The sequence below is a fragment of the Onthophagus taurus genome, chromosome 2 (assembly GCF_036711975.1).
Source record: "Onthophagus taurus isolate NC chromosome 2, IU_Otau_3.0, whole genome shotgun sequence".
Taxonomy (NCBI): domain Eukaryota; kingdom Metazoa; phylum Arthropoda; class Insecta; order Coleoptera; family Scarabaeidae; genus Onthophagus; species Onthophagus taurus.
In genome coordinates, this window is record NC_091967.1 from 17,605,081 (window position 1) to 17,626,960 (window position 21,880).

At 30.0% G+C, this 21,880-nt stretch overlaps 3 protein-coding genes across 7 annotated transcripts; 1 reads left to right on the forward strand and 2 right to left on the reverse strand.

Annotated features, from left to right (window-relative positions):
• Positions 1–231: 231 nt before the first annotated feature.
• LOC111414189 (6-phosphofructo-2-kinase/fructose-2,6-biphosphatase) lies at positions 232–18,264 on the reverse strand. 4 transcript variants are annotated; one of them, XM_023045450.2, is made up of 7 exons: positions 17,995–18,264; positions 7,451–7,576; positions 2,571–3,124; positions 2,296–2,514; positions 1,886–2,120; positions 1,704–1,831; positions 232–367 (listed from the first exon to the last, which is right to left on the reverse strand). In XM_023045450.2, the coding sequence occupies exons 1-7, from the start codon at positions 18,206–18,208 to the stop codon at positions 314–316; spliced, it is 1,530 nt and encodes a 509-aa protein (XP_022901218.1). In that variant the 5' UTR covers positions 18,209–18,264; the 3' UTR covers positions 232–313. The 4 variants fall into 4 exon arrangements, with proteins under 4 accessions (XP_022901218.1, XP_022901210.1, XP_022901227.1 ...); XM_023045442.2 differs by lacking the exon at positions 232–367 and adding an exon at positions 582–826 and having other exon boundaries at positions 17,995–18,263; XM_023045459.2 differs by lacking the exons at positions 232–367; positions 17,995–18,264 and adding exons at positions 582–826; positions 8,505–8,595.
• LOC111414208 (coiled-coil domain-containing protein 115) lies at positions 8,345–10,350 on the forward strand. 2 transcript variants are annotated; one of them, XM_023045482.2, is made up of 2 exons: positions 8,345–8,418; positions 9,699–10,350. In XM_023045482.2, exon 2 carries the CDS (start codon positions 9,706–9,708, stop codon positions 10,204–10,206), a length of 501 nt encoding a protein of 166 aa, XP_022901250.1. In that variant the 5' UTR covers positions 8,345–8,418; positions 9,699–9,705; the 3' UTR covers positions 10,207–10,350. The 2 variants fall into 2 exon arrangements, with proteins under 2 accessions (XP_022901250.1, XP_071050511.1); XM_071194410.1 differs by lacking the exon at positions 8,345–8,418 and adding an exon at positions 8,659–8,722.
• Positions 18,265–19,993: 1,729 nt separating the features above from the next.
• On the reverse strand, positions 19,994–21,571 carry LOC111414364 (O-fucosyltransferase 2). Its single transcript, XM_023045686.2, has 4 exons — positions 21,409–21,571; positions 21,085–21,350; positions 20,791–21,028; positions 19,994–20,732 (listed from the first exon to the last, which is right to left on the reverse strand). Exons 1-4 carry the CDS (start codon positions 21,531–21,533, stop codon positions 20,072–20,074), a joined length of 1,290 nt encoding a protein of 429 aa, XP_022901454.2. The 5' UTR covers positions 21,534–21,571; the 3' UTR covers positions 19,994–20,071.
• Positions 21,572–21,880: the final 309 nt, after the last annotated feature.

Genomic DNA, 21,880 nt, shown 5'->3' on the forward strand with positions numbered 1-21,880 from the left:
TTATATACTACTAATATCGTTTATTATAATATATAATTTTATTAAAATAATAATCACATTGTTTATTTTAATATACATAATAATTATAGATAAAATATTTTGATAAAACATAAAATAATATTTATGATAAAAAATGCTCTACATAATATAAAACATTACATTAACTTAAAAAAAACTTAAAAATGATCTAATTTAACGTTTAAAATCAAATAGTATCTTCCTTTAAAAAGAAATCACAATTAATATGGAAGAAATATGAAGCACCAACTTTTTTGATCAGTCGTTTCATTACTTAACAATCGAATCCATTTATTTATTGATTAAATCGATTTTTAAAGAGAAATTTGTCCTCTAAATAACCAGGAATCTGAAACAATTAATAAAATTAAATTAAAAAAATAAATCCCTGCAACATTTTAAACTATCAATATGTAAAAGTGGTTGCCTATCTAAACCTTAAAAAACACAATCCCTATAAATCCTTTAATTCTTTGTTGTTCCCATTTAAACAAAAAAAAAAAACAAACTTGAGGATTGGACATGCACGAGAATAAAAAGAAAAACAATAAAAAATCAAAAAGTTTTGTGTATGTTCTATAATTTTTTTATTTTTTCGATAAAATTGGCCAAAACTTTTTTTTTAGAACAAACACACTAAAACGTCATTTTTATAAACGGAGTAAAAATTAGAAAATTGGCTAAGAAATGTTTTCCCTGCTTGGTTCGGCAGAGCGTAATTGAACTAAATATTGTTAAATAATCTTAATATTTAGCTCATTACGGCTGTGCATTCTATGTTAGGTTCGTCACTTATGCTTCCAGGAATCTGAAAACGCAATGATTTCATTTATTTATTAAGCTGAAAATGAAAATGATATACAGGGTGGTTCAAATTCGATTTAATTTATATTTGTTTTACACAAAAGTTGGAATAGATTGCATTATTTCACATTTTTTATTAATATTTAATATTATAAAATGACGTAATAAATTATTGATAGATGGTGCTCATATTTATTTTATTGAATTTAAATAAACATAGCAACATTTGTTTGTATTCAAAAATTTACGAACAGTTTAACTTGTTAGAATGTTACATATTATCATATTATAAAATAAAATAAATTTTATATAAATTTTTAGTAGAATAATTTTTACTGTAATTTGCAGGAAACTGTAAATTTAATTTCTTTGACGACACTAAAATAAAGTTTATTTTTAACTTTATTCTAAAACAATAAGAAATAGACCTATCTAACTTCATATTTTTGTAAAAAAAAAATAACGAATTTAATAAGTGGTTGTTTCCATTTAAAAGAACGAAAATTGTCATAATATCTCAAAATCTAAAACCGAAAAAATTTTTTTGACTACGTCATCAAATTCTCTGTAAAAAAGTGTTCAAATAATGTCTTAGTTATAATTTATAATACTCCACCTATAATAATAACCAAGATAATTGCACTTGCTGGTTTTACGACATCAATTTTGGCCTCTAGGGGAAGTTTCTCAAAAAACATGTCAGCTACTTTTTTTCTAACTCTTATAGTTTCCAAGATAGCCTATTAGGACATCGAATTTGAACCACCCAGTACATTAAGAAATATTTTAAAAGTTCTGTTATAAAGTGTTTTAAAACATTTCTATTTTTATTAATTGCAAAAAAATTAAACATTTTTTTATTTAAAAAAATAATAAATTACCTTAGGTTTTGACCTGTGAGTATTTACAGCATCGACAGGTAACTTAACATGTTCAACTCGACATCCATAAGCGACGGGAGTTAGTTTGATTACAGTATGAAGAGGAACTTCAAGATAAGGTAATTCATCTACAATTAAAACAATTAATTTTTAAAGCCAAATGAATCGAATTAGATTTTTACCTGCTGATTTATTTTGAAAATACGCTAAAAGACATCTTAAAACCGCTTGATGTGAAACGACCAGTACATTTCCTTGTCTTTCCAATTCCATAATAACCGGTTCCAATCGCGCAACCAAATCCTCATAACTCTCACCCCTCGGATATCTGTAAGCGAACTTGTTCTGATCCCGCGACGCGAAATCCTCCGGGTACTTTTCTTTAATTTCTTCATATGTCATTTCTTCACAAATTCCCTTAAAAAAATCATTTATAAAAATAAATCATCAAAAAATAATTTAATACAGTAAAATCTCGATATAATGGAGTAAAATAGGTAAGAGAGAAAATTCTGCAAGGTAATTTTTTCATTGCGCATGGTGGCTCCCTCCATCGAGGTTTCACTATAATTGTTTAAATTTTAATATTTACAGCGTCAATTTCGTTAAGAGCTTTCCATCTTTCTTGAGGAGCTGGAACTCCTTCCACCGTTTGAATGGTCCGTTTTAACCAAGAAGTCCAAACGCGAAGCCCTTCAATATTTTGATTTTTAATGTAATTCGATAAAGCTGTCGCATATTGGCGACCTCTCTGACTTAAATCTGAATCACCACCGATTCTTCCCATTAAATTTTGTTCACTTTCACCATGCTGTAACAAAAATTGTTACACACACTATGATAACTAATTAATGTTTTAAAACTTACTCTTGATAAATAAATCGTTCTTGGTGTAATATGAATATTCATTAAATAATAAACAATCCTCGCTTGAATATGCCCTTCGTGTTTATGAACAACCACTTTCTCACCGGTATTATAAATCTTCATAAACGAAACATCACTCTCTTTCTCTTCCATCAACGGTTGATAACGGTCCTGGTAATGTTGTATTCGAAGTAAGAAGTCGGCTAAAGCAGCGTCGGAAGTCATCGCGGCATAATCGGGACTGCCCACTTTGACTTCTTTGATGTTCTGTTCGATAATTTTCGGATCATTGCAAATGGATTCGACGAAAAACAATTTAAAACCCATCTTTTTTACGACGATGTCGTGGATGATTCGGCGTCTATCCATTGTGGAATTGGTTGCATCAAAAACGGCTACTTCGCCTCCGTTTTCTAGCCATAAACATACGTCTTGTAGGGCTTCAACGGCGCATTGCGTTCGAATTGCCATTGCTTCAGCGTTATCTTGTTTAAAAAATTCGTGGCTACGGTACGATGAAGTTGCATGTCTTCTATATTCGCCAAGATTAAATACTGGAAATAAATTGAAAATATTTTTGAGTATTTTTAATATTTCTGTTTCCGCGACACTTTGGATTATTAGTTAGGGTTTTTAATACTTATATGATATTTAGCATTATAATGATAAATTGTAACAACAAATTTTAATATATTAGTACTTCTTTGGACTTAATATATGCTTGAAGCTTGTTTGCGAATGGATTATTTGATATATGGCTTTTTCTATTCAGTTTGTACATGTATAAGACGTTCTTATAAGCTGTTTGTTATCGAAGTGTGAGTATTGGGGTTGATATAGCTGGAGCATAATTTCTAATGAGCACATTTTTTAATCATGGCACACCATTACCCTTACCTAACGATACCTAAGGCAACGACTCCTCAACCTCAGCAAGTTCAGAGGCAATTCTCTAGGAGATACGAATGATGACCTAATTATTTCTTTCCCATCAACCTAGGCAGCAATCGGTTATATGACCACATTGAAGTATTCGGGAAAAAATGAAGTCTGTTACAAACACATGCAATATCACCACAGTTTGAATGCCTGTAGCCTTTTAATAGTTAAGATAAGACATTCTTGTTTCGCGTCAGCTGCAATATTGCGTTGCACCTGATCAACATAAATGTTGCAGTATTGATCAATAAGGAAGATTGACCTGCTTTGCATCTATTACTATATTTGTTCTTGTTATGAAAAAAATTGGGCAACAAATAAAAATCTCTGTCGCAAGATTTACGGTCTCAACGCAAACTAACAAAAATTTCAGAGATGAGTGCACTACGTCTGCAGGAAGCAGAAGTAGTGACTTAACACCATGTAAGTCAATGTTACGAAAGGTTCCATAAACAAAACGCCAGGTTTGATCATAGTTGGCACTTCTAAGGGTCTACAATTAATTTATTGTTATTTGAATATTTCATAATTTGCATTTTTTTAAAAATTCTTGTATTATTAATTTTCGAGCATTGTCAAGACACATTTTCATTATTATGAACAACTGTTAAGTTTCACCAACACTTTGACTAATTATTTTGAACCTGAGGAAAAAGCTTACTTTGCACGAGTTTTTAATTGTAATGAGTAATGGATTCACGAAATCTTTGGAGCCCTTTCAAATGACCGAGAGTTTGCTGATAGGCGTGATATTCATGACAGTATTGGAGATTTGAACTCTTTAAAAGAGTTCCATTCATTCAAAATATTGAGGATCTGTGGCTTATCAGATATATAAGATAGATTATATTATCCCAGTTTTATCAGACGTTTTTGAAAATATTGGGGGAACACTTTCCGTTGTACATCTACTCGTTTGGATGATATGTTGCGAGCTAGATAGATGTGGGTTAATGTAAAAATCTTATATTTTGGTTGTCATTATTTATGCAAACAGTTGGATGCACTTGACGTTTTTTGAATATATTCTCGTAATTGATTCAATTAATTTAATTAGTTCAATTTGGTTTACTCAATTAAATTTTGTTTTCTGGTAGTTTTCCTTTGCAATAACTCCTTGATAGAGGCCAATAAAAATAAGATACTTGTATAGATTAACTTGGCTCTGTTATCAGCTAAGCCTCTCAGGACTTAGTTACATTACATATCTACGGGATGTAACAGGTATGAGTAGAAAAAATTTGAGGGGTTATAGATCTCCTCTTTCTGAATAAAAAATTCTGATAACACAATGTCCCATTCTTTGTCCTTCTTAACATCTTCAGACCTCGAATTTTCTACTCATACCTGATACACCTGTATATTAGTTTTATTAAATTTAGAATTTTAATTTCGTTTAATAGTAGCTGTTTTGTGAACTCTACTAAATATGCAAAAACAGACTTAAAATCCGGCAATTTTGAAATGTAGTTACAAACCTTTTTATCTAGTCTCCATAATTTAGCAAAATGTACGTTTTGCAAATCATAAATAGCCTGAAGCGGAGGGAGATATCAACATACCTAATTATGTGTATAAAAGAATACCTGAACGAGATATATATGATGGTAATAAATAAGCAATGTATGGAAGCGTCCCGAAACTATTCATATTGCAGTCGCTCCTTATGCTTGCAGACTTTATGAATAAATTGAAAACTAATGGGGAAGGGATCGCAGAAGAAAAAACAGAGGCAATTCTGCTTAATGATTTTAAACTTGATAAAATTGGTAAAACCTGAAGTGAAAGAGCCATATAGAGCCGGATCCTTCACTTCTAGACGTGCTGTTATATGCCTGCCAGTCTTAGCAGGATGCGATATAGGTAAAAAAACATAGAAAAAATTTGTGAGCTTGCAACGAAAAGTGTTGCAACGGCTTATAAGAAACATAACAGCGTAGCAACCAAGGAAGTGTCGATGACTACATCACTCAATTGATAACTGAGCATGGCTGTTTTCTATAACACCTTCTTCATGCATAAAAGAAGCCAAAGTGTCCATATTGTGATGCAGTGGACAATGTGGAACATACCATTATTGCGTGTCCCAGGTGTTGTGAGGAAAGACAGAATCTAAGAAAAAATTTACAAGAAGACGTAGAAGTGAATATTATTGTGAAACAGACTTTTCACACCATCTTTAAGGCGTCAACAGCAGGCCGAAACGCATAAAGTATTTTCTCCTCCTCTGCGTCAAAAAATAGGTATCATCAATGAAAAAAGATTCAAAAGAAAGAATAACTAACAACAATAATTAGAGAAATAATAAGCAGTGATAAGTTAAAAATGCGCAATCAGTAGAAAACATGAAATGAGCGACACAGCAACAGTATTGCCGAAATAAGCGACAGAAAGGTGCATCCATAAACATTTTCACAGGCCTACACGTGTGACTCCGCACTGATCAGAGAGTGTACCAGCAACCTGAGAGAACTCGCTAGGGGCAATGATGTTACTCTATGGAGGGTTCCAGGTCACAGAGACATTGAGGGAATGAGAAGGCAGACAAGCTGGTCCAAGAGGCAGCGAAAACGCTGCCTCTTTGGTTGTGGACTACAAAGATGCCACCTAAAACAAGTAATCAACAGTTGGGAGGCCTCAAAGGTAGTCTTACGCTGGAAAGAACTTCCAGGTCACAAACAAGCGAAGAGTAGGTATGATAACTTCATCGCAAAACAAAACCAAAAAGATTTTATGCCTCAGCAGAGGGGATGTAAGGACGTTCTCAGGTTTCGTGACCAGCCATGCGCCCCTAGAATACCACCTCTTCCACATTGGACAAGTTGAGGATCAAACTTGTTAACTTTTCAACGACAAGTCAGAAACGGCTGAACATATACCGTGTAATTGCGTTGCCAGAGGCCGTTTTAAACACAAAATTTTCGGTAAAGCTCTTTTGACACCTACCGACATAAAGGAACGAGACTTTGGAGCAACACTAAGGTTCATTAAGGACCTATATTTGCCCTAAACTTTTGGAGGGCTAAAGTTATAATAGATTTTATAAGTCGCGGTGACGAGAGGGGCCGCTCCCCTCAGCAATTGAGTCTGAAGACATACTGCTAAACCCGAATGTTTCTAGTTCTAGGTCGTGTGTTAGTTCTAGTGACAGTGCTAGTTAACACTAGTTATTGTTATTATTCTTTGTCAACAATATTGAATTTTTGTATTCATTTAAATAATGCCAATTGAAACAGCAAGCCAACAAAAGACGGTGCTAGTGCGAATTTAGATATAAATTTAGAAGGAAAGAGAAAGTGTGGTAGACCATGAGACCAATGGACCAAGGGTGAGATTGAGAAGATGGTTGAAAGAAGAGGGAAGGGAGTCGCGGAAGTACGAACTATGGCCAGAATTAAGAAGATGAATAAAAGATGGATCCAAAACCCAATACTGTAAGGTATAAATGGGGGCAAGAGAATGAAGAAGATGTGAGATACAACTCAACTAAAATAGGTTATTAACCAATAAAGTCATGAACCTTTCTTTAATAATAAGATAATAATGATGATTAAGAAAACAAAAACCATTTAATAAACTAAATTTATACTTAGTGATGTACTAAATACTAGTAGTGCTTCATAGATGACTTTTCCATCATAAAATTATATTATGGAAAGTTTTGATAATGGAATTTTAATTTTGTAGGAATATTTATAAAAATAAATTTGACCTTAACCGTCATCAAAGAAATCTATCAATAGATTCTGATGTCTCAAGATCACTTAACAAGTTATTGTTATTAATTGATAAGAACTTGAATAAATAAGAAATCGATTCAACAAAATATTATGGAAATTTTAAATAAAACTATCCCACTAAAAATAGTCCTAACATTAAGTGAATTAACTAATTTGGCAAGTTACCAAATAAAATTAAATTTAACGACGTTTATTTCTCACCTTTAGTATTGATACCGATCCAATTAAGATATCGGCTAAGTTTTTTTGAAATATATGTTTTTCCTCGAGCTGGCAATCCAACCATAGCAATAACATGGGGGCTATTGACATAATTAGCACGTTCACCTGCAAATTAAATAAAATAATTAATCAATAAAGAATTTTATAAAATAATTTTAGAATCTTATTTTAATATTACCAATTCTTATTGATTCTTTTCGAACCAATTGACTTCGTCTTAAAAGCATTTTTTCAAAAATATCTTCACCATCCTGTTCATTCACATCCATATTTGATACTTATCCTTTAAATTTCACTTTAAGATTGAGTGTAGGCATTCACTTTAATTCAAATGTATACCGGCTAAGAAAGTTTTTGAATTGCGAATGGCACAGTACGAGGTCTTATTAATAGCAACGCTATGATGACGACATGTACACGCGGGTGTAAACAAACTAAATTAATTTATAAAACGAACGCAATAACAACAATTTATAACTCAATTATTATTGCAAAAATAATTAATGTGAAATTTGACCTTAGATTTCAAAAATTTATGTTTAACGAACTTAAATAATGCTTTGTTGTTGTACGTTATCGGGTTTTAATGTTGTCTTGTTTGTTTTTAACTTATTATTGTTTAATTCATGGGAGGAGAATGAAATTTAGTAAATATTTTGATTATAAAAAAAGATATTTTTAATCAGTTATTGTTATTACTTACAATAATTAACGAATTTTTCTTTGTTAGAAAAACGATACAAAACAAATTATTGTTGTATTAAAAGACATAATTAGAAATTTTGGGTTAAGAAAATTTTTAGGTTAAGTTGAAATTTTGACACATAAACACTCTTTAGGCAACCAAGTGTACATATTGTTTTATTTTCCACCGATAGATGGCGCAATTTTTGACAGATCATATGATGAATCAGTGAAAAAATTACATCGAAAACGGTAATATTCCAGTAAGTAATGTTTTTTTTATAATTGCCCTTTTTGGGTACTTTTTTAAGAATTACTAAAGTTGTATTAATTAATAGATTTTACGTACCAATCTCGAAAGTTTCTTTGTTAAGGAACTTCCACCCGACAGACTGGTGGTTGTTGTTGTTAAAATTGTTCTTCTGATTGTCAGCAGCCATCACGCGTATTTTGGGCCCTCTATGTAACGAGAGATTGTACTTTTTTCGTATAGAGCAACGTGGCTGAGACCGGGTTTCTGTTTCTACTGCTGACCTTCGAGAAAAACTGGTCTATAATTCCGCACGGGTAGAGATAACCTTCTATGCTAAAAGGAGTTAGCGAATAAAATGCACGTGCTTGCGAATTTTTTCGTTGCATCTTTTTACTACTTCAAGTTTTTGTACTATCACAACGTTTCACTTAAACGAACTTGAAATCCATTTTGAGGTTATGTTCGCCTTTTTGACGTTTCATTATCTTATTTTGTAAAAATAGTTTCAAAACAATTTCTAATAAACTAGACCTATTTAATCAACTTATTTTAATGAATTTCACTAATTAACGTAAATATATTAATTTATTACTTAGAAATAAATAAATAAATTTGAAATTCATTTTGAGGTTATGTTCGCCTTTTTGACATTTCAACATCTAATTTTTTGAAAAAGTTTTAAAAAATTACAATTTCTAATAAACTATATCAATTTAACCAATTTATTTTAATGAATTTGACTAATTAACGTAAATATGTTAATTCATTACTTAGAAAAAAATAAATAAACTTGAAATTCATTTTGAGGTTATGTTCGCCTTTTTGACATTTCATTATTTTATAAAAAAGTTTAAAAAAATACATTTCTAATAAACTATACCTATTTAATCAATTTATTTTAATAAATTTTACTAATTAATGTAAATATTGTAATTCTTTACTTAAAAAAAAAAAAAAACTTGAAATTCATTTTGAGGTTATGTTCGCCTTTTTGACATTTCATTATCTTATTTTATAAAAAAGTTTAAAAAATTTACAATTTCTAATAAACCATATTAATTTAATCAATTTATTTTAATGAATTCGACTAATTAATGTAAATATTGAAATTCATTACTTAAAAAAAATAAAAACTTGAAATTCATTTCGAGGTTATGTTCGCCTTTTTGACATTTCATTACCTTATTTAAAAAAAGTACAATTTCTAATAAACTATACCTATTTATTCAATTAGTTTAAATTAATTAGACTAATTTATATAAATATTTTAATTAATTTCTTTATTTTCAGGAAAAAAATGGCAGATTTGGAAACAATCAATTATTTCTTAGACAAATTAACCGTAGACTCTTTAACATTAATGGAAGAGTATATAGATCTCAAATTAAGTTTAGAAGACTCAATGAATGATGGTGAAACAAACTTGGCTAAATCCCGCTACATCCTTGGCCAAAATAATGTATCTAAATTACAATTACCAAGCGAAGATAGCAATGATTTTTCAGCGGGGGTTGTTGTAAATAGTGAAATCAACCCCGATTTGGGATTTAGACATTTCGACGTGGAATTTGTAAAAGAAAGTGATGAAAAAAGCGAGGTGAAAAATCCTTTGAGATGGTTTGGCGTTTTAGTCCCTCAAAGTATGCATTTGGCGCAAAAGAAATATAAAGAAGCCTTGAATTGGGTTGGAATGATTGCTAATATACAAAGCAAATTAGAGTATAATTGTCTAAAAATGGATCAACTCAAATATATGAAATATGAGTTGACTAAAACTGAAAAGCAATTACAAGAATAAGAAAATTTAATTAGTTGTATTTATTTTGTAAAAAAATTTGTTGATATTAATGTAGTATAAATAAGAAATAGAAAGGTATCCCAATTGAAACCATAAAGCCTTAAAAAAGTTACATGTTTCAATTAGAAACCAAAAAAACCTGAAGATTTATTTTTGTAAATTGAGTTCATTGTCCTTAGTTAAGTAATTTCCAATCAAAATTTTCCAATCTTTTTTTATTAATTGTTATTGATTGTTAAAAAATATATCCAAGGTTCAAAAATTAATATAAAAATACTTGACACTGGATTGAAAAGATGATACAGTATCAAATAGAAAAAAATGTATTATCAATGTTAATAATTATGTCTCCATTTCAAACCTTGACCCCTGAGTAACTAGCAAATTGATAAAACACTTGTTTAGAAACTGTTTAAATCAAGATAACTTTAATGTATATTTTTTTTATAACTTTGACACAATGAAAATTAAATAATAAATTGTTTAATTTATTCTTTGAAAAAAAATGTTTGGCTTAAAACTTAATCTTTGAATGAAAATTCAGATAATTTAATCAAATACTAGTACTTTTTGTATTTATATTAACATATCTAAAGTTAATAGTCAAAGGTCATTAAAATAATCAGTAATTTTCATTGCTATGGTAAATTAATATGAACTAATTTTTAAATTCGAAGGTCGAAAATTTACGATCGATGTAAGAGATAAAACTAGAATCTTCCGGGTTTAAGTTCATCTATTAAAATAATGTTTTAAATTTTGTATTGCATGTTGTAACATTCTTTAGAAACAAATTCGAAATGGAAGAAAGGGGTGTTAGTAATGAAACGAAGACGTCTCCAACATCTCAATGTTGGAGACGTTTTTGCCGATTTTGCCAACGTGTACAATATCAGCTTTTTTATAGTGTCAATAATGATGGTTGTGATAATTCCTTGTTGGCTGAGATGCTCTTCAGCAGTAAGCAAAGAATTATGCGAAAAGTCAGAATGATGATAAATTTCGTATAATGTGTAAAAATTTACTCTCAATTGATCTTATCTTCAGGATGTAGCATTTCATCAGGCTTTAGATACAAGTGAATATCTTCATATAGAACACATATCTAAGGGTTGGGAAAAGAAAATTGACACAAACATGCCAATTTATGTATTTACAGATATCTGATGTGGACAAGATGCTGAAGAGAATTTGTAGATAAATTCAATATTAAATAAATTACAACCTTAATTTACAGGATCCGATATTATAGCACATAAAGCGATTGGACCAAGATAATAGATTTTCTTATCTCAAAATTTTGTAACATAATAGCCACCTTTACCCTAATATTGATGATGATGCTAATAAAATAGAAACAGTTTTTTCAAAATCACCAATAGACGTTTTTACCTCATAAATAGATTATAAAGTAAATATAAACTTTTTGATCCTTTCTTTGAATGTAGCAGTAAGTGTTTTTTTATGTTAACTTTAGTTACTATGTTGTTTAGTATACGCATATTCTTTACATGTTTAACTATCTCTAGCAGCCCTCTAAAAGTTGCTGAGATGAGCTACGGTTAAGTTATAGCAAAGTGTGACATAAACAGCCAAAAAAACGCAAGGTGCTTGCAAAGAACTTGTTATTGAATGTAATAAATTTGGCCAGACAAAAGTTATGCTGGGGATATATGATATATTGTTCGAAAACGTGCTTACTACACCGATGGATCTTGAAACCATACATGGCAACAAAAAGAACCATTATTGCAGGATGTTAAGAATAATTCTTTCGACAGTACACCTTTACTGTCAAAAAAATACGCGTCACTCCCAACTCTCTGTTCTAATAACCATATGTACTCAATACCACTCAAAGCCTGTTCGAAATTTATCATAATTGTAACATTTTATATAATATTTTGTTTACTGCTAAAGCACATGTCAGCCAACAAGAAGTTTGCATTTACCACAACTACCATAATTAGCACTATAAAAATTCTCATATTGTATGTCTGTGTATGTTTAGATAAGAATTTTTAAAAGATTGATTATCGATCCACATTTTATGTCAAGTATGGCAAAACTTACAGTGATATTTGTGGGAACACTTTGTCAGGTTTTTTTAGAGGACAATCAGTGCAACAATTTTTCAACACGGTGGATCTTCTGCACATGCTACATTACAAGCAAGAGAAATTTTAAATCATCGGTTTCCTAATAAATTAATATTCGTTTCACTTTTAAATTGATTTCTGAAGAAAGTTGCAAGATGGCATCCGAAACATTAAAACAGTCTTAATAAACACACGGCATAACTCGGGAGGTTCTAGTTAAAGTTTTAATTAAAAACCATCACTAAGAGGGATCAGTGGTTATTACAACTAACTTATTCAATCATTTTCAAAGTCATAAGCACTAAAGTAAAATTACAAGGGGGAATTTTACTAGATAAAGAAGAAATTGAGAAATTTATCAAAGTAAAGATTAATTAACAAACAAATTAAAAAGGAAAATAAATAATGGGAATCCGTTCAAAGTCGTAAAAATGAAATCTTACATCTCACAACAATTTATTGTACTTTACCCTTTTGTCGCAATAATCAACATTATAATACGGAGAGAATCGCCTCATTATTTCCTCCGTATTGATTGATATTTGTCACAAAATACTGCGTACTCATTTCGTATCTATTAAAAGGCAAACATAAATGTATAACACGTTTTTGTTGTTTAATTTTATGCTCTTTTAATCCATTGTCTTATCAGAATATGGCTGGTGATGCAGTTTTAACGCAATTTCATATTCGAGTTGATAACAGTTTTAGAACCAAAGCGGTTGGTGATTAACTCGTGATCCGTTTTATTTACTTTATCACGTTTTTGCAAAACGACCATTGTTTATAGAAACCTCGCGGGTCTGACCGCGTGATTATGGATTTGCGGGTCTCCTAACACATTTTTTAATGTCTCAATTAAACAAACCAATGAAAAAAATACATAACATACTAAATACAAACGAACACAATTTGAATCGATAAAACGCTTTAGTGTTTGTTTAATATTCCGGAAATTAGGATTTAAAAATAATTTTTATTGTTGTAATAAACCAGTCATTTCTTTGTTCATGTGATTATTGTTTATTATTATTATGGTTATGAGTAACGCAATAAATTTTCTTTGATTTTATTATTATTTTTTAATCACATTAATGAAACAAATGGGGCCACTGTCGTTTGTTGCAACCTTGACATAGAGAGGAAGGTGTTTACATCCAAAACCGAAGTTAACAATACATACATGTGTGGTTATGGATCATTTTGTTAGAATCACGTTGCGTTCATTTCAGCTACACGCGTTAAGCTCGTGGTATATTTTCGTTTTAGAAAAATAAAAAAAAATTAAAGCAGTAAAGTTTGTTATTTAATAACTAAATTGTAATAAAGATACTGGGAGTCTTTAATAACTTTATAATAAATACAAAAAGATAAATGAATTAGATAAATATTTTTTAAATTCCATTCTATACTCAATCAATTTGTTTATCTTTTTTATTTACTCTAAGTAAACAAGAAATCAAAAAGTGTTAATATATTTTAGATTAAAAAACTTCTGTTTGTTTCCTTTTGAATTAAGAAATTATTTTAATAATATAATTTTAAATATTTTCTTGCATAATATTACAATCAAAGACGTAATTTCTAGGTACGTGACAAACGTCTCGGTTTGGATTTGCAAAAGATCAAGAACACCATTTAGTTCTTTCGCGAAACGCCTTGACCATCGATGGTAATATTGCGAAAGTCCAGCATCGAAAAAAATTCGTTCTACGTGCCAAAAATCATTCAATAAAACTTTAAAAAGAATTAAGAATAAATTAAGCAATAAATAAAAATACATTTCAGTTGCATTTGTTGTTATGTTTGGTATCGACCTTGCCAAAAGTGATGAAAATAACGGAAACGCTCTTGGCATAAGTAGTTTTCTTGAATCTAAATTTAAACCGCATCTTAATTCTCTTTAATACTCGGTATGTCTCGGTTCAATTTTTCATTTATAACATAATTGAGTCTTATCTTAAAACTAAATAAATAAATAACTACTTTTGATAGAGTTTTTGTTTCCATCAATAAAACACTTTATGAGATAATCTATTGAATTGCGTAATTACTTAATCGATCGATAAAATACGTGTTTAATGCGGCGCGGTAATGTTCGAAATTATATTGAAATGTATAATTAGATTCTGAATTTTTTTGTTGTTAAATTAGACTCGTCAATTTGTAGATATTTTTCTTAACTAATCTAAATCATATGACTAAATAATCTCTAAACTCTTCGTGTTGACTTGATTGACGTACGATATTTATCTTTTTTTTGTGTTTTAATTTATATTTGATTATATTTTAGTCATCTTTAGAACGCAAAAGATAATGTTATGATTTTTGTTAATTTTCATAAAAATAAGGATTTTTTAATTAATTCAAATTAAGCAATTTTTATTAACACTTAGCATTAAATAGTCCATTAAAAACGCGGTGTCAACTCAAAGGCAAACTAGGCCCAAACAAACAAGGATTAACTTTAGGTGGGCCGCAAACAAAAATCAATATTCATAGAAACGTAGGTTTATTTCGAATAATACTTTAAAATAATTATGTGCCGATATGTTGTGCGCTATCAATATGGAATTAGGATAAAAGAACCATCAACAGAAACAATGATTAGATACAACAATCTCTGCAGTGACCATTAAATCATCATGATTCATAAGGGCAAAACCATTAAATCTGGTTTCAATGAGTTAAACTAATATTTTTGTGTGTCAAATACAATCCAAAGACGCGTAGACACGATTGCAATCGCTCTCAGTGTCACTTCAAAGTGAAGAGTTTTATCGAAATATTTCCGATAGTGTATCTTAGATACGAGTTATGTCCAAGTATTCCACGTGGATTTACATTTTTTTAACGTTAATATGGAAAGTGTTACGATGGGACCATTAACAATTTATTTGGATTTTATTAGTTATTAAAGTGAAGACAAAAGTGTAATTTTTAGTGAGACAATGCACTCGTCAAAGTACCGAAAACATCGCAGCTATAAACTTCACTTCAAAACGAGCTAAATCAGTCGATTCCACGTCGTTAATGGAAAGACATCTCTTAATCATTTGAAGTGCAGAAACTTTTCAGATTGGGCTCTGCTAAACTTTGAAGAAAATCCTCCAAAAATCATCTTCAGCCTCATTTTTCGCTGAATGGCTTTGTCAATAAGCAAAATATGCGTTATTAGATAGCAAGAAAGCAACATGTGCTTCAAGAGACTTCATTGCGGCTACAAAAAGTAACCGTGTAGTGTGGATTTCATGCCGGAGGTGTGATTGGACCATATTTTTCGTCCATGAAAATAACTACATTGTTATGGTCAATGGAGTTCGTTATCGTGCCATGTTGAAAGACTATTTTTAGACAGAATTGGATGGACTCAGCAATATCAGATCAGTAATATGTGGTTCGGTAAGCGTGTAATCTCGAGAAATGTTATCCCTTTAAACAGTCTCTCCCTATCACCCTATGTCTCCTTGCTGCCACCATCTCCCCATCCATCTCCTTCCCCAAGCACCTACCTCCAATCCATCTTCTCTTCCCTCATCTTACTGCACTCCATCACCAGATGGTGTTCCCACATAGTTCCCACACACCTTCCCCACATAGTCTACATCCCTCTCCTCATCTTATCTATTGGCACTTTCTTCATTGGCACATCTAAACCTGACTACCAACCTCTTCCCCTTCTTACCCTCTCCATCACCATCATCAGATACTTTGGTAGCCCTTCCGCTATAACTTCGGCATATTTTGGCCAGTCCCTGCTTTCCAGTTGTTTCCATATCTCAATCCCTTGCTTCTAATAAACTGAACCCAGAGACATATTACAAACCACTTGTTTATGAACATTATGAGTGATTATGACTTTTATTGTACTCATAAATACGCACCAAAACGAACAAATTTTAAAACCTTGTTAAATTCTCAAGTTTGGTTATAAGGTTGGTAATTGGTATGCTGTTGGGTTGCTTTCAGGTTGGGTTGGGTTAATTTGTGTTGCGTTCGGGTTGGGTTTCTTTCACGTTAAGTTGCTTTCGAATATATGGTTGAAACTTAAACAATGGTACAGTTTATGCTTGAGATACCTCAAAAGAAAAAAGTCATGGACGGTGCACTCTGGGGTACCATTTCGAGAAATCATGAGTCCAGGAAAAGTAGTTTTGAGAAAGTCCATGGAAATCCTCATCGTAGCTCCACCCTGTTGGAACCTAACGCTGCTAGTGTCAATTTTATTTTCATCAAAATGAGGGATTAAAAATCTTTGAAAGGTGACCAAACTGAAGGGAAGTTTCGCTGCTGAATATGTCAAAATTGAAGCGATTTAATACACTTAATGGGTAATGTAAATGTTGAAAAATTGGAAGAAATCTCGCTGAATATCCCAAAGTGTATGGAGGTAAAGGGGGAAATGCATATCTTGAGGTCAAAGGAGCGGCAAACAAGTTACAATCTAAAATAGGGATAATAGAAACCTTATTATCGCAGACAACGTTTTCTAAGAAGCCGCAATAACATGAAATAATTGAAATGGTTCAAAAACAGAATTCTGTGTTCAGCAACGATTATTCCGAAACATGCTGAAAGCGATGAATAAGAAAGATTTGTCAGGGAGAATCTTTGTTAATAAATCTTTGGAATAAGTGGTTACTAACTTATTCCAAAAGAAATAGGTGTAATCTAATTTTGTTTTTGGGATACTATTTTAGTCGAAATCATCATTTTGTTTTAGCCAAAATAGTGTACAATTTGTTTTAACTTTGCGCTCAATAACATTAATTTATTACACGAGTGTTGGAGTTAAATCCCTAGACATGTAACACCGATTAAGCATATAAAAATTTATGCGTAAAACGAGAGATTTCTGGATTTGCAATAAAAAATTTGTTGATTTAGATACAAAGAATGTCGATTTATAAAGAGCGAAGTTTTGCTTTCTGTGAATTAGATATTTAACTGTAGTTAAAGAAAATCTGATTATGTTACAATTTTTGTATTTAAAAAAACACGTTGTTTCGGTTGGATACAAACAATTAGTAAAACAAGATTTATGTTTTCTTTGGTTATAAAAATTATTTGTAGTGGAAAAATACCTTTGTGTACGTGTGATAAAAGATAAAACGTAAAAGATATTGTAAATAGTACATATTATTATTATTAGTTTTAATGCGTCTTTGTCGATTATGTGCATAAAGTGTTTGTAGATATATTCCAATTAAAAATTTTTTTTGTTTTAATTAAATATGTAAATAAAATAACCCAACAAAACACAACATTTTTCAAACAACTTCTTGTAATTAACAAATTGTCAACAATTTTTTATTATAATTAATAAAGGCAAATTTAGTTTCTTTTTTTGTAGTTCTATTAAAATGCATTTTTTAATGCATTTCAAGGGAATAAAAAAATAACTACAACATTCTTACGAAACAGAATAAAAAATAGAAAAGGCTTTTTAATCATAAAAAATCTGATTAAGACGAAATAGTAAATAAAAAATAATCATATCTTTGTTGTATTTAAGAAAAGCTTATTGCGTTCGACTTGAGAAGTGTTTCAATGTTAAATTATTTTAAGCTGCAATCTTGTATTTTTAGCGAAACAACGGTGTATCTTGTTGAAATACAAGATTTTTTATAAAAAAACTTTTAATAACCATAGAAATATTTTACCGCATAAAATTTTTTTTTTAACTTACCTCTAATAGGAAACGGTTTAGTTAACACAGTTTCAGTAGTTGGTGGTAACTTCCTCACCGTATCCAAAGATTTAACACTCGGATACGAAATAACATCATTGATGTCGCTATATTCCCGTCCATTATTATTACCATTACTTTTACTTATACTGGACGTTCTCACTCGTAAAGATCCTCGCGTCTTCGGTAGGTCCACACAACAGGCACTGCTCATTTTCTTTTTTTTTGCTGCTGAACACGTTCGACGTTTTCAAGCGAACTGATTAAAGTCGCATCGCTGTATATCGGATAAATGAGACGACAACGAGTCTGGCGCGTGTTCGTTTTGGAAGGGGAATTTGTGTTGTGGGTTAGAATCGCCAATCAGATTCGCGTTTTCATCTTGAGGAAATCCCCCGATGAATAAAAGCCTGAATAAGAAAAAAAAATAATGTGGTTTTAAAATTGAATGTGTTTCAACTGGAATGAACATGTTAATAATATCAAACTAAAAATTCTTTGTAATTATCACTTATTTAAAAAAAAACCTTTAAGGTGTTTTCAATAACCTCTATAAAACTATCTTATTATTGTATTTTATAAAAGAACCTACAATTTGTAAAGTAGACACAAAAATTGTTTAATAAATTCTGAAATTATTAAATTGTTTTAATACTTTACGGATGAGCTTCATAAACATTTATTAAGTTACCGTGACGTTAATCGTTGTAAAGCCTAAAAGATAAGGTTTAAATTTGGTCATCAAAGTCAACGTAAAAATTCAATACAAATTCAAATCTATCAAAACAGCTTAAACTTAAAATCAGCACAATATTTTTGAAACAACTTTATCAATATGTGCCGATAAAAAATGTTTAAAAAAATAAGAAAATTCAAATTTTAAATATTTTTAGTTAATAAAGTTTAAATATTTTTAATTGATTCCGTGGAAATCCTCAATGAAACAGTCCTATTTATTGGTCGATTTATCTGGTAACAGTTTATTATGATCTGTAACCGAGTGCCAATTGAAAATTAAAAGTCTTACATCGCTGGAAATTTGCTTCTATAATAAACATGTCCAGACTTGAAACACGTGAGACTTCGAAATATTTTAATAACTAGCGTTTCTTACTTATTTATGTTATCAAATAAGCTTCTTTTCTATATTTTAACTACCAGGAAACATAGACGGGTAAAAAGAGCATCAAAACATATTTTTGTGATCAAAACAGAGTACAAAAATATATTAAAAAATAACAAATATTTTATAACAAATGCGTGAACTACAAAGAAGCATTTTGTGATTATCATTCCATCTATATCTATAAACAAAATGTACACACAAATCGTCATTTATCTTGTTTAAAATAATATATTTTAAAATACAATGGCACGTTAGATTACCTTCACAATTAGATTAAACTGAATACTTTTTATTCATTATGAACAATATTTATTAATAATAATTAATAACTTTTCGTCTGTTGCTATTCGTTATAGAATTGTATTCAATTTTCATGACTAAATTACAATTATTTTGAAATTTAAAAATTTTTAAAAATGGTCTTATTTGAGTTGATTTTTATCTAATTAGTATTAACAAACAAGAAATTTTGATATACAGGTGTCCCACGTAACTGGAAGTAGACCCCCAACTTCCTTCATTTTAAATGGAATGCTATATTTTTTTTAAATATGTTGACTTTGATAAAAGTTATTGGTACCTAGCGTTTTTCGTTTTCGAGTTATTTTGATTTTCAGTTTTTTGGCAAATTTCACCAAGATTTTTAAAACCTCATTTCTCAGCCAACGTTATTTTTTATTAAAAAGCCATAGAATTTTGTTGTGTTGACACAACTTTGTGTTGTGTTGAATTTTAGATCAGTTACATAGTATCAGAACACGCTGTATACAACTATAACATTGTCATAGGTTTCTTTCAACTTAATAATTTCTATCTATGATATTATTATAATTGGATTAAAAGCAGTGAATTATATTTTATAATTCATTATAAACAATTTTGAACCAAATTCGTTGAGATAAAAATATTCTATATAATTTAAAAAGTATGTTATTATTTATTCAAATAATATCAATAAACAATTTTCCATTTAGAAGGTGGTTCACATTCAAAACTATCACCGCCACAAAACCTATTAAAAGTACTTTCAACAGGAAATCCAATAATTTCTCTTTCTTCCTGGATTCTAAATGAAAAAGTACTTTCATAAGTACCAATAAAATACCTTGAATAAGAACAAATAATTTGTTCAATAATGGCGACCCCGCCATCACCAAATTTTTGTAAAACATTTTTATTAGGCTCATATAATAAAACTTGAAATCCATCAGATTCCAAAATAGATTTTAACTCATTAATTTCATTAATTTTTGCGTCGGTTGCCACAAAAACCTTATTAATAGACAGATCGATTAATCGATTTTTAATTTGTTTCGCTGCGTGGGAAATCGTTGGTGTATCTTTGGGTCTAGCTCTAACAAAATCGCCCCGGCGTAAATGAACTGACAAATATGGACCACCTAAAGCGGTTCTTCGGGGTTTTTCTTCTTTCCAGTCTTCTGGTAATTCAGTCTTATCTGATACATCAGTAGAGTTTAAATTTTTGTTTCTAAATTCGTTTGCTATGTTTATTAAGTGTTTATTAAATCTCATACTTCGTCTACATTTCCAATATAGTTTATCTCCAAAATTACTATGTAAAACTACTTCACCATGAATAAATAAAAATGTCCTAAAAATATTTCAATCAATAAATTAAAGTATTTTTTTAATAAAAAGTGATTTCTTACTTTGAAGAGGAAGTTTCAAATAAATTTGTAAGTTGATCAGTAAAACCATGGAATGATAAACATTTAACATTATTTGATGTGATATTTTTGTAATAAAAGTAGTTAGGATCTACTGGCTCATTACATTTTTCTATAGACATTTTTTCAATGAATTTTCCGCTTTGAAACATATCCTCGTAATGTTGTAAAATATAAACTTCATCAATTAATACTTTATTACTTCCTGTTTTCTTAACATCTACAAAAATACTTAAAATCCATGAACATATTCAAGCTGGTTATTAATAACCTTACCATCAAAAAACTGATACATTTCTATAACCGGAGCAAATTTTTGCAAACTTTCTAAATCAAAATAATAGGACCAAGGTTTAAACTCAGGTTTTTCACTATATCTCCAATGATACAGCCTCGACCACGGAGGTAACACCAATTTTACATATTTATGATACTCCAATCTTGAATTTAACATTAATTTATGCGCCCATATTGCATATCTCATATAAACATCTCTACGAAGATTAAATCCTTCCGGAGGGTTCACATCATAAAATAAATACCTAAAATTACAAAAATTAGAATTTCTTAACCTTAAATTTTATTATAGAAAAGAAGTACCTGTAGTTTTGTTTAAAACTTGCACCTTTGCAAACCATATCATCTATTTCACAATATTCTTCGATTTGTAAGGTTGATGTTGTAAAAAACAACAATAATAAAATAATTTTTGAAAAAATTAACATCGTTTTAAGGTTAAGTTTTTAAAAGCAACATAAACAAAGATGTTAATTGGGTTGCATACTTTTACTATTTGATATATCACTTTTTAATTATTAAATTTTTTTAAATAATGTTAACTTATAGAATTTCTATTATAATTTATAATGCTTCCTTTACTTTTCGTATCTATTCTTGCCACCACAGTTTAGCCTTTAAACCATTTTCTTAAATTAAACTAAAACATCAATCATTATATTTCTTATGAATTCTTCTGTTTTTTTGCATTCTGTTGATTTTATCATCAGTCATACAAATGTAGAACTATTGCAAACTTCTTTTCTTTTGCTTTACCTTTTAGATAAAGAACCAT